General features: G+C 40.4%; 1 protein-coding gene across 1 annotated transcript in view; it reads left to right on the top strand.

Moving 5' to 3' along the window:
- The first annotated feature begins 198 nt into the window (after positions 1 to 198).
- HEATR1 (HEAT repeat containing 1) overlaps positions 199 to 12,466 on the top strand; it is a 34,969-nt gene continuing 22,701 nt past the window's right edge. Inside the window, exons 1-14 of the mRNA XM_086877716.1 lie at positions 199 to 287; positions 501 to 679; positions 2,377 to 2,593; positions 3,490 to 3,631; positions 4,154 to 4,255; positions 5,153 to 5,293; positions 5,949 to 6,160; positions 7,273 to 7,406; positions 8,122 to 8,230; positions 8,587 to 8,697; positions 9,149 to 9,266; positions 10,472 to 10,579; positions 10,990 to 11,085; positions 12,100 to 12,188. Coding sequence (XP_086733842.1) covers positions 538 to 679; positions 2,377 to 2,593; positions 3,490 to 3,631; positions 4,154 to 4,255; positions 5,153 to 5,293; positions 5,949 to 6,160; positions 7,273 to 7,406; positions 8,122 to 8,230; positions 8,587 to 8,697; positions 9,149 to 9,266; positions 10,472 to 10,579; positions 10,990 to 11,085; positions 12,100 to 12,188 — 1,721 coding nt within the window. The 5' untranslated portion in view covers positions 199 to 287; positions 501 to 537. The remainder of the gene's footprint in view (positions 288 to 500; positions 680 to 2,376; positions 2,594 to 3,489; positions 3,632 to 4,153; positions 4,256 to 5,152; positions 5,294 to 5,948; positions 6,161 to 7,272; positions 7,407 to 8,121; positions 8,231 to 8,586; positions 8,698 to 9,148; positions 9,267 to 10,471; positions 10,580 to 10,989; positions 11,086 to 12,099; positions 12,189 to 12,466) is intronic.

The following is a 12,466-nucleotide window of genomic DNA, read 5'->3' on the forward strand; positions in this document are numbered from 1 at the left end:
CAGAACTGGGCACAGGATCTGACAATCCTTTCCCTGGTCCTTCAGGCCACACTGTCCCTGACACAGGCCAGGGTGCCGTGGCCCCCTGCACACGCTGCTGGCTCACGTCCCGCAGCTCTCGGCCCCTTTCCCTCCGGGCCGCCGGCCGGGCGCTGCCGCGGGCGGAGCGGGGCCGGGCCCGGCTGTCGCCGCCGGGGCGGGAACTTCCCGAGCCTCTGGAGCAGCCGCTTCCGGGTGAGCGGCGCGCGCAGCCCACGTGCGGCCCGGCGGGGAGCGGCGGCAGCCAGGTGGGTGCCGGGGACCGGGAGCGGGATCGGGACACGGACACGGACACGGACACGCGTCACCGCCGGGCCCTGTCCCCCTTGCTGCCCGGCCGGGCCCGGCCCGGCCACACGTGCACGCCCCGAGCGGCAGCGGGGCCGCGCCGGGGCCGGCAGAGGCGGCTGTGTGCATGCGGCTGCTCCATCGGCGGGCCTGCTGTGGTTTTCTTCCCCCAGTTTTCTCCGGAGGCTCCTTTCCCCGAAGCGCGGAGCCATGACGTCCCTGGCGGAGCAGCTGAAGCGGCTGGCGCTTCCCCAGACCGATCCCAGCCTCCTGGACCGCAGCGAGGCGGCATCGCTGCTCTTCACCTGCAAGGAAGCCGCGACTATTGACAGGGACACGTTTTTTGCCATCGGTGAGTTCGGCTGCACGGGTGCCACTGGTTTTTAAAAACACTCCAAAAAACAGCTGGAGAAAGATAAATAGGACAGGCAAAGCCGTATTCAAAAAAGGCCAAAATAATAGCTGAGCTGTCAGCTAGTTAGCATCACTCCAGTCCTTGGGAAAACCGTGGAGCGGTGCCTCTAGGAACATGTTTCTGGCACGTAAGGATGAGGTGATGGGGAAGAATGAGGGATCCCCAAGATGCTCAAGGACTGGAGAATTTACCCAGTAAGGGACATTTGATGAGAGGAATGTCTCTGGTCTCATTTGGTTTGGAAGAGAAGGCTTGGGATGGGTCTCATAGGAGTCTGCCATTACCTTTGAGGAGATTCCCAGAAGATGCCCCAGGCTATCAGCAGGAGTCTATGGCTGGAGAACAGGAGTCGCTTGGCATAAGTTGGAAGAATAGGAGTTAAAATTGGATAGAAGGAAAAGCTTTATCAGTGTGAGGGCAGACCAGCAGTTATCAAGATTGCCCAGGGAGATTGTGCCTTGGAAAAAAAAAGTGACTTTTTTGAAAACTGTCAGGGTAATGCCCTGAGCAACCTGGTCCAATTGTGAAGACTCTCCTTTGAGCAGAGCCTGGGACTGCAAATCTCTCAGTGTGCCTTCTGACATGAATTCTGTGTTTCATGAAAACATGCTGATGCCCTGCTCTTGGGTAATGTTATGGTCACAAGTAATGTGAAGTGGGAGTAGCCTTTGCCGTGTTGGCACACTTCAAATTCTTTATGCTCTATTCCTTTTAATTTTTGTTTAAAATTTTATCCAGGAATGTGATATTCTTCAATAAGAAAGCTGTTTCCTAAAATCAGGCAGATTGATATAATGTTTTCATTTAAAGTAACAGGATTGTAGATATATATCTTTTTTGCAGCACATCATGTTTTTTTTGGTTTCTTAAATAGTTACTCTAGAACTGCTTGGCTGAGTGTGAAGATGGCGTTTTTATGGTCTCTTATCCAATACTGGATCTTTGATCATTCCACTGTTAGAAAAAATAAAATCTATACATTGGATTTGAATTTCCTATGTTCCAGCTGGCATCTGTTGTCCTCCCATCCTTCCACTGTGTATCTCTGAGAAGAGTCTGGCTCCATCTCCTTGATAACCCGCACTATATCCTATTAAGTAGCTGCAAACACCAGGAAGATTTCCTTTTGACTCTCTCTTCTCCAAGCTAAACAGTTCCTCCTTTTCCTTGTACGTTGTTTTCCAGCCCCTAGACCATCTCAGCATTCCTCTGCTGAACTTGCATCTAGAAATGTTTTTCCTCTACTCATGATCTCAAAATTGCACTCAGGGCTCCAGCTGCAGCTCACAAATGGAAGGGGCAGTTCCCTCCTCACTCAGCCTGCTGGCCGTGCTCTCAGGGACAGCACAACCCAGGATGCTGCTGGTCTTCACTGCTGCAAGAGCACTCTGCTGATAGTTGCTAATCTTGTTTTTCTTTGTCAGTTGAGAAATAGTTCAAGTGTATCAAAAGTTTTGGTCTTAGGCCTCTTTGCTGTTTGTTTTGGTTTGCTTTGTGAGGATGATGATGAGGACATATGCCAGTATAGCAAAAAAGTTGGATATGCCAGTGAGGAGGTAGGTGGGTAGGACTGGAGAACGAAAACTGTTGTGTTTAAAGCATTCCTCCCATTTTTTTTTTTTTCCTCCCCACAGGATGCACTGGCTTAGAAGAGCTGATGGGGATTGATCCTTCATTTGAAGAGTTCCAGTCCAGTTTGTTTAGTTCTACATCCAAAGGCCTTGAACGCAGTGTTCAGACTAAAGCAGTAAATCAGCAGCTGAACAAGAATATTTCATTGTTCCTCATTCACCTGTCCCCCTACTTTATGCTTAAGCCAGCCCAGAAGTGCCTTGAATGGCTGATTCACAGGTAATCCACTGAATATCCTACATGTCAATAGATAAAGCTAGAAATGCAAGATTTCTTTTTCCCCAGTGAGAATAATTTAAGATAATTTTACTTTACCTTTCTGAAAATACAGGTTAGGATGTTAATAATGTGAATTTGGACTTGGTCCTTATGGGGCCAGATGCTCTTCTTTGCCAATTAGATTTTTGTCTTTTGATGAATTTCTGTGATTATTTTGATCTGTCATGGTACTCTATGTAAAAGCAATTACTTCCTTGCCTAGCTTTCCCAAAGTTACCCAGCCCTAGGCATCTTACAGAGCACATGGGCACTTCTATATTGTGCTTTTAGAAGTGGGCTTTGTAAAATAGCAAATTTTTGGTATTAACTTTGAACCATGAGCCCTAACTATTCTTATTTCAAGGTTTTGTAAGAAGGTGTGAAGAAGAAAACAATGAAGTATTTTGTGAAGTTATATTTATTTCTATAAATTAACCTATCCAAATGCAGAAAGTGCAGTACTTCTTATCACAAGTGTGTGATTTTCCTGCAACAGATGTATCACAGTTTTTCTATTAATGTATTATACTGAGAGATTCATACTAGATTATTGTAATGTCTGGTTTAATATTGAAATCTGTGCAAAAGGTAATTTTTAGTCGTACAGGGACCTGAAATTGTTGATAGTGAGGCAAAAAAATATGCTAGCACTGTTTCTTTCTTCTAGCACATACAGGCTGGTAGCCACCTCAAGTTTCTGGACTGTAGGTGGACCATAGATCTGAGTCAGTATGACAACCATGTCAGGTCTTGCTTAAAAGCAAGTAAACAAGGTATTGAGAAAAATGTGGATGAATCTTTTTTTCTTTCTGGCTTCCAGACACTTTTTAACTACATACATGTGTTTTTTCCCTTAGATTTCACATTCATCTCTACAATCAAGACAGTTTGATTGGTTGTGTTCTGCCATATCATGAGACTAATCTATTTGTGAGAGTTATTCAACTTCTAGATACGAAAAGCCCAACTCATAAGTGGCATTGGATGGATCCAATACGGGTAAAGTATTTAACAGATGCAAGATGGAAGGACCTTGGACTTTAATAATATCTTGGCTCTTCTACTCTGCTTATGAATATGGTCCACCAATTTATGTGGTTTGTTGTAGAAATGTACTGAAAGGTTTAGTTACAGGAATGGAGTCTGGATGCCCACACCTTGTTTCTGCTATTTTTCTTTAAAGGTGAAGTTTTTATTAAAAAGCTTTGACTGTAATTACTCTTTGTTTTGGCTAAGTTAAAGCATGCTTTGAAGTTGTAAGTATTTGTTACTGATAGGAAGATACATCAGTTACTCAAATTTATGTTTATTTGCACATCGGTTAAATGTAATTCTCTTCATCATCTGTCTTACTATATAGACAAAACATTCTAGAACAGTGTGTGGAAATCCATTACTTGTTTCAGTTTAATGGTGCTAACTGATCAGTAGGATTAATTTGGAGATTACAGTAGTTTTTACTTTCTGTGCTTCACTTTACTGTGAGTGTTCTAATTTTGCTTTTTTTTTCACTGTGTAAAGAAACCTGGAGTCCCACTGGCAAGGGGTACTGTCATTACACACTGCTACAAAGACCTGGATTTCATGGATTTCATCTGCAGGCTGGTGGCAAAATCTGTGAAGGTTGTTCATTTATTCTAGAACATTGTTTGTTGTCACTTTTTTCCCCCCATGTTTTTATAGTAGTGTGCTATTTCTGAATATTTTGAACTGCATATCAAAGAGTAAAATGAATAATTTATCAGTAAACAATATGAGGATTTCTTTTATTATAATTTGTGAAGATGACAGTCTATCAGAAGTTCTTACAAGGAAGTGGCTGAGAACCAATGAGCCATGAAAAAACAATTTGGCCATACTGTATTATTTACTGTGTTGCCTCAGTATACTTAATTGTCTTAATTTCTTTCATAAACTCATTCCTGTTATTAGTTTTTAACTGTGCTCTGAATTTCCGTGTCTCTACCTGGGGGTTGTCATGGGTGTTTTAAATACATGTCTTCAAATATTAATGAGAATTTGAAGCTGAGAATGTTAGAAGGTGGGCAAATTTTTGGTTTTTTTCAGCTAATGTCTAATAGAGGGCTAGCTCTGTAGTCTCAGAAGGGTAAGATGTATGATCCCAGTTATTTAGAGAACTGGGATGCATCTGCTGTCAAACTTAGCAAAGCAGAGACAGTAACAGAGTTTATTCACAGGTGTAGAAGGAGGTGTTAAACATAACACCAGTTAGCTTCTTGGCTGTCCAGGTGAGTCTTGAGCAGTACACCAAGATCACAAGTGATTTTGGCTGCCTTATTCTGGTTAACTACATCGGCACCCATTTCCATCTGCCGTGTCTGTCAGGAGGAGCAGTAACCTCTGGCGAGGGTTGCTGCCATGAGAGCTGATGACTTTGGTTGTGCCAGCAGGAGCTGCTGGAGCTTGCAGGCTGGAGTTCTAAGATTTTGGTGATTTGAGGTAATATTGCTCTTCCACTTGCCCTGATGTCTGAACAACCTATTTTTTTCTGTGATCCAGGTCTTTTCAGAGTGTCCCGGCAACTCAGCTCAACTGAGAGTTCTCCTTGTGTTTTATGCTTCCACCATTGTGTCGGCTCTTGGAGCTGCAGAGAAGATAACAGACACTATGGTCTCTCTGCTGCTCCCTTATGTCCAAAAGGTAGGTGAAGCTCTGTTTCCTTCCCGTGTGATGAAGTGTACTGTGTTCTGCACACATACATCTGCAGATAACATCCAAGATAAACATCCTGTGTGATATGTACTGTACCACTCAGCCTGATTTGAAACCTTAGGCAGGTGAAGGTCCATGGGAAATAATGTTTTTTCACACCTCAGATGAGCACTTTAAGCATGAGGAATGGAGCTGTGAGAAATGGATACATGGTTTGAAGAATGTCTTTGCTTTGAGATTTATCATGCTGAACCATGAGGAAATGGTGTCAGGGTAGACAGCCTGCTTTAATATCCTCTCTCTTCCACAACTGTTGCTTTGTCAAACAGAGCAGTAGCTAATGAACCTCTTTATCTGTGTCTTCTTTACCTGTGGACACTGCATGACTGCTTTTTCTTCGTGAAAGTTGAGTTTATAGATACCTTAAATGCTAACAAATGGAAAAGAACATAGTGAGATTTCATAGATGTCTAAATAAAGACAAATAAGATAAAATGTCAGATAGATATATATAAATATAAATATAAATATAAATATAAATTAAAAATAAAAATAAAAATAAATAAGAATAAAAATTATTTTTATGTTAATGTGCTTTTTGTGTTATTCTTTGTTAAAAATTCACCTTTATCTCTTTTTCTAGGGCTTGAAATCCTCTGTGCAGGATTACAGAGCTGCAACATACATGATAATCTGCCAGATGACAGTAAAAGTGACAGTGGAGACCTCCTTGGTGCATTCCTTGATGGTACAGATAAGCAAGACATTATTTAAAGTGCCCTCATTAATCAGGGATGGGCTGGCTTGCTTGAACCTACTTCTGCAAACTCAGAAAGGAGATAAACTTGGGAAGAAGTAAGTCTACATGAGTCATATTTTCCCACTTTCTAAAATTGCAAACTGCACTTCGATAATTTGAATTTTTTATATCATCATTAAAGGGATACTTCTCTGTCAGAAGTTTTGGTAGTTGACATTTCAAAGGGCTTGCAAGTTCCTTTGGCTTACTTTGAAAATTTGCATGCTCACTGAAGCAAAGGAGTCTCAGTGGTGTCAGTTGGTCATCTCTTGGTCCTTCTGCTGCTTCTCTTAGTAAGGGATTGATGTCAGTGTGCAAAACTGAACCCTGTCAAGTAAGAGGTTTTCTGGAAAGTGCAAAGTTCTGCCCCTTTGAAGGAAGGGCTTTGAGTTGGTGTAGTTTAACACCTGAAGCAGAAGCGCTTCTATACCACCATTTGTTTGGTCTCACTTCAGGTGAGGTGTTCTCCTGGTGGTTCATGTGGTAGATTCCCATCCATCTGTCTGCCCTGCCCTGCACAGTTGGCTTGTTTGTGCTGGTAATGTGGATTTGAACATATTCCCACATGCTACAAGGGAAATTTTTTGCTGGCAGAGAGGAGTATTCCAATAGGAAAAATCTTATGAGGGATATATAGAGTGATTACCTTCTAGATACTTGACCACTGTCACAGATTAAAAAGTGCAGGTGTGGGGCTGATATATTATGCAGCATCCAGCCAGGTGGGTATAAAAGGAGACAAGAAGAAGCTTTATGTTAGCAGAAAGGGAAATGGCTTCTCCTCAGAGGATCTGTCATTGCACAATTACTTCTCATCCCTTTAGCTGCTGCTGGGGAGACAGATATGCTCCTTGCAGTGTGAGGATACCTCTTCCTGTAATTCATACAAGTATTTTTCCTTTTACTACCAGCTTTTCAAAAAACTTAGGTAGGTTCACTGTGCCATTGCAGCAGCTGTGCTCAACATGACTGGCAGTACCCTCTTTTCCTGGATATTAAATGTGCCAGTAAACATCCGGTGTTAAGGAAGTGGAGCCCTTTGTGTTTGTTTAAAATGGGGCTGCTACCTGATGCTGAAAATTGAATCCTTGTGAAGTCTGCATGGTTTTGAAAGTGTAACCCAGATGAACATACATACTTTTTTTTTTTTCCCCTTTCAATTGTGCAGGCCATTTAATTATCTGTGCAAGACCCCAGAACTGGTAACTCTTCTGCAAGGCCTGTCAGCAGGCTATGACATCTCTCCTCTCCTCCGCTACCTGTTGCCTCACCTTGTTCACACCATTGTGAAAAGTGATACAGGTAAGTTAGCACAGGTTCTTTGTAAACCTTAGATCAGCCTTAAGGACAGACAACTGAGGTAAATGTTGAAGCTGTGTGATTGCTTCTTCCATTGAAACTGTGCCAGTACCTGTGAAATTCTGACTGAACTTTTGTGTGTTTGGTTTGGTTTTTTTTTCCTTTGTTTTTTTTTCCTTTTATTTTTTCTCTTCAGACGTGTATTAGTATTTTGAAATCTTGGATAGATTGCATGTACTCCATGTGTGATTTAATTAGGGGACAGCTGTGTTTACCCAGTGAACTAAATGTGCCTGGGAGCAGTCTGGGGCAGTGAGGCTGGCTGACATGCAGTTGTAACCTGTGTCTGTGCTAGAGAGACTGTTTGCACTGTGGCACTGTAGTGCTGAATCACGACTGGGGAAACTTTTGTTAAAAAGGTTCAAATTCACACCAAGGAATGCACCAGGGAAGCTGCTGGCGCAGCTTTAGCAGCAGGTTTGGAACATGCCAAAGCACCCTCGAATTTATTGGCAGCGATCCAGGCTTTGGCATTTTAATGATGTTGGTGTAAAGCATTGCTAATGGATCACAGAGAGTTAGTGCTGGTAATCACTGAGCAACGTGGACTTCAAGTTGCGTGCTTGGTTCACTACAGGATGATGCCTGTACAAGCTGTTTACTTTGATCAGTAGGGGCTGTTCTCTAACTGTTGTTCATTTTTTATGCTTTTTCTTAGAAGAACAAGAAGAATCTGAGGAGACAGAAAATGACATTTACATCAAGCATCTTCAAGCTATTCTTGAGAGTATACCACTGGAAAAGGATTTGGATTCCTTGTTGGCTGCGTGAGTTGACTTCAGTTCTTTTTCTTATGCACTTCTGGTTTAATAATAAATATTTGGTTTAATCTTGTTTAATAATAAATAATTCCAGATGTTGCCATTAGCATTACATGAGCATGTTTTTCTGAGTTCATAAGTCCAGACATGGATTTTGAAATTTAAACGTTCAGTAACCCAGAATTCATTAACATTTGTAGGAGTAGTTGTGTGACAGAGTGAAACTTCAGGCCAGCAGCAAATCGGTACTTGAAGTAAACAATCTATATTAATTCTAATCTGTTAAGCACTGTGCTTTGTAAAAGTAATGAAAAAGGTACCATGCAAAACATGGTGGCTTTTCCTTTTGTTTGTAATTTTAGCAAGTTTCTTGAAGAGTTTATCTCCCGTGGTACAGAGATTGAATCTAATCCCAGCAAAATGGCTGCACTCAATCAAAAGATCCTTCCTCTTATCAGACTTCTCGAGAGAAAGTAAGTTACATTTTTCTATCACAGACCCACAGTCTGTAGAGTGGTGGTATCAGCTATGATCTTGGATAATTGTGTGTAGTGAGCACAATAGTCTTGCTGAAATAGATACAAAAGGAATAACTGACTCCTAATCTCTGTCTAAATTTTGTTTTACTGATATGTCCTTAAATATTTTGTTATCACTGTAATACATGGAGGCAGACCTGTTGGCTTTGTACAGGTTTTTTTTTGTTTTACTTTGTAGCATGACCTTTTCTGCTCATTATGTATCCTAGTGGTCTGCATATCGTTCATCTGTGTTAAGACATAATGGTTTATTGCCTTTGCAAAGCCACTGAAAATACCTGGTTTGGATGAATGCATATGCATTCAGTTTCCTTTGTTTTCCCTGTAAATACATGTTTTTCTATAATCCTCTGCAGAAAATATTGATGGTTTTGTCTTTTGGCAGGTATCCTAAAGCCTTAGACTCTGTGTTGGAGAAGCACCTGGAAGATTGCACAGATGAGGCTGACCAAAATCTTTTTCATCAATTTATTTCTCTTTCATTAAGCTGTGGCAAGTACAAGGTAGGTAGGATTGTGATCTTGGCTCTTATACGGTTATACTGTCAAAAGACTGATTTTTGACTGAGTTCTGCTCTCTATTCCTCCTTATAAACAAAACATCTATCTTTCCCACAAAAAAAAAGAATTAAAAAAAAAAAAGACCCCTAACTTGATTAAATATTTTGGGGGGGAGCTTGGTCAAAACTGTGGTAAAACAAAAGCTATCTGTTTTTTGGATATTTTTTTTTTATCATAAGGACTCATGAGTGTGAGCTTTTTTCCCTGGTTAAAATTTATGCATTTTCACCTGCTCCAATTGCTACTGATAATTTTTTTCATTAGAAACATGGCCACTGTAGAGGTCAATAGTGACAACACAGTGGTGCCCAGGAAGGCCTCATCCTACTTAACAATGTTGTTAGTGGCAGAGGTGTCTGTTTTGGGAAGGCTTTATCACTCTTGAGAGAAGATGGCTTGGTCCTTTTCGTTGCACTGATTTTATGAATGTTTACAGTCGGTAACAGGGAAGGATAGAGTGACCACAGAGTTCTTCCTGTGCCATTTCTGAAGAGCAATTGAAACTCAGCCTAACACAGAATAACCATTACTACAACAGATCTGGCCAAGGAATTTATTATAAAAGCTGGTTAGTATTATGGCTGTTGTTTGCAATGATTGAAGGATTGAAAGCACTTGGGAAAATATGATGAACTACATAAAGAAGCGCTTCCTGTATCTTTGTACTGATGTAACAAAGGCGCTGAGTCTGTGTCTGAGTAACAAGTGGATTAACAGAAAAACAAGGCATGCAGAACAAAGGCATATGACTTTCTTCCAGCTTTTAAGGTTCCTGAGATAAGTGCACGCAATTGGACTAGCAGGGATGCCTTTTTAACAGTTTCTATCTGTGCTCTGTCACACTGACATTGTCACTAGAGCTTTCTCAGAATCCTTAGATAAGCGTCGTGCTTTTCTAGGACATAATGGTGTCTGTGGCTTACTGTACTTTTAAAGCTATCTTCCAAAAACTGTCTGCAATAGTGAAGAAATTAATAATTTAGGACAGTTATACAGTATCATTTCACTGTAATTTAACTTTCTAGGTCTTGATTATGCAGGTTTTCTTCTGGTACAAAAAATTGCCGTAAGAAGGTCTCCCATTATCCTTATGTATATTTAAGGTATTTTTAACATGCTTTGTGGTCACTGTGAAATCTGTATTTCAGTTTCTGGAAGACTCTGATACCTCCCTTCTGCTTAGTTTGAATCATCCTCAGCCTGCTGTGCGGGTCCTGGCTCTTCAGCATTTGAAAGATGTTATTGAAACTTCAAAGGTTTGTGTCTGAATCTCTCACTTACTGAATGACTTGACATAGAATGTTTTCAAAAAGCTGTATGCCAGACTTGGCAGCTGAAGATGAGTGGTATGTGAAACGGTGCCTATGTCATCCTTACTGCTTTTCATGGTGTTTCAGTAGGGTTCCATTACCATTTCCCCATATTCTGGAGTCTGGCTATAGTTCTTGTGGATTAAACTGCTTGCATTCTCATAAAATCCAAGTTTATTAATATTTCTAGGAATCTGGTTCTTTTTGTTATTGAAAGTTAGTCTGCCTGTGAGGTTTAATTTAGATGATATTACCACTTCTCTTACACTAGAATTTAAATATTTCATTAAAAGCCTGTAAAGTGTTCTGCAGAAAAACAATTTTCCCTTTGACTCTGGTTTCCTTTATTTTTCCAGGAAGGTTTTGATCAGGCTTTCATAGAAGAGGCAATTTTTGGACGGCTCAAGGATGACAACAGAGATGTTGTGATGTCTGCTCTCAGTTCTTTGGAGGTAAGTGTGTGTCTTTTGGCATGCTAGATTTTACCTGGTTTCGAATGTGTGTGTGTGTCTGGAATTGTGTCTGTGTCTTTCTTGTCCTTGTGTTCTTACTGCATGACTTTTGTCCTTTAACAGGATAAAGCAGCATAAATTTAGGAGGCATATGTTATTTGCCATCTCACAAACTCCCCCCAAATCTCTGCTGTCTGATCCTTCTCAGCATGTTGGCAGTTAAAGTGAATTTATCAATTCGGTTTTCCTTTTTTTTTTTAATGTAACTACTGAAGCATACTTAAATCTTTGATCATTACTTGAGCCATGCTTATTCTGTATGTTTTTCTATAAAAAGGCAAGCCACACAATCTGTCATTTGGATGGAAGGTGGTGCAGTCACAAGACATTACTCTAGTGAGAGGTGCTCAGTTGAGTTTTTCCATATGCGAGTCATTTGGTCAGTTGATAGTGGCAAAGTCCTGAGCTCCAGCTCAGGTTTACTGGATAGGACTCTGGTATGCATTGTACTGATTGTTTCCAGCTAGAGTAACAGTCTGTCTTTATGGCTTCTGCTAGTAGTAGTGGAGAATGTTATTAGCAGTAGTGGACTTGGTCTTGTGTGTTCATTCATTCTTCATCACCAGTAAATAGGAATAGAAGCACCTGAGTGCTCCTTCAAACTTTATTATCTTTTGTTAATGTGCCTTATGTTTCTGTAATCCAGATGCAATGTAAAGTACAAGCAATTCTTACATAATTATAACATAGTTTACATATAATTTATCAATTTTACCACTACTTCCACATTCAATTAATTCTCCATACTTCAGCATATCAACAGGGCATCCTGGGCAGCCTTATTACTTCTTTTCACCTGATAGTATTTTCATTACATGAACATCAGCAGGAATGCAGTTAGTCATGCTTGATCTTGGTTTCCACTTGGTATAGCAGATGCATTTTCCATTATGATGTAGTAAACTGTTTTGTATATTGTTGCATTTTCATTCATTTTTCTCGATTATGGTTCAGACTTTCAGGGAACAAGTCAATCCAGAAGTAATAGTATCAAGTCTTTTGAACATTTTCCAGAAAGCTGATCTTTCAAAGGATGGAAAGTGGTATGTTCATGCTCTTTTTTTCAGTATACATTCTTTCTGTATAAATTAATTTTTTTAAAAGTAAATATAAAGAATACTTTAAAAACTTTCTTTGTGTTTCTCTGCAAATGCTTTTTGTTATGCTATTTCTATGCTGAGTTACGGGAGAGATGTTCAATTATTTTCATACCGTTTCCCATGAATTCCTTATTTATTCTTGCTGCTGTTTAGATACAGAAAATCACCATGGAGAACAGAGAACAAATCAAAGAAATGTTGCTGATGTGATTGAGTAATGT

This window comes from Cyanistes caeruleus, chromosome 2 (genome assembly GCF_971803275.1).
Source record: "Cyanistes caeruleus chromosome 2, bCyaCae1.hap1.1, whole genome shotgun sequence".
Taxonomy (NCBI): Eukaryota; Metazoa; Chordata; class Aves; order Passeriformes; family Paridae; genus Cyanistes; species Cyanistes caeruleus.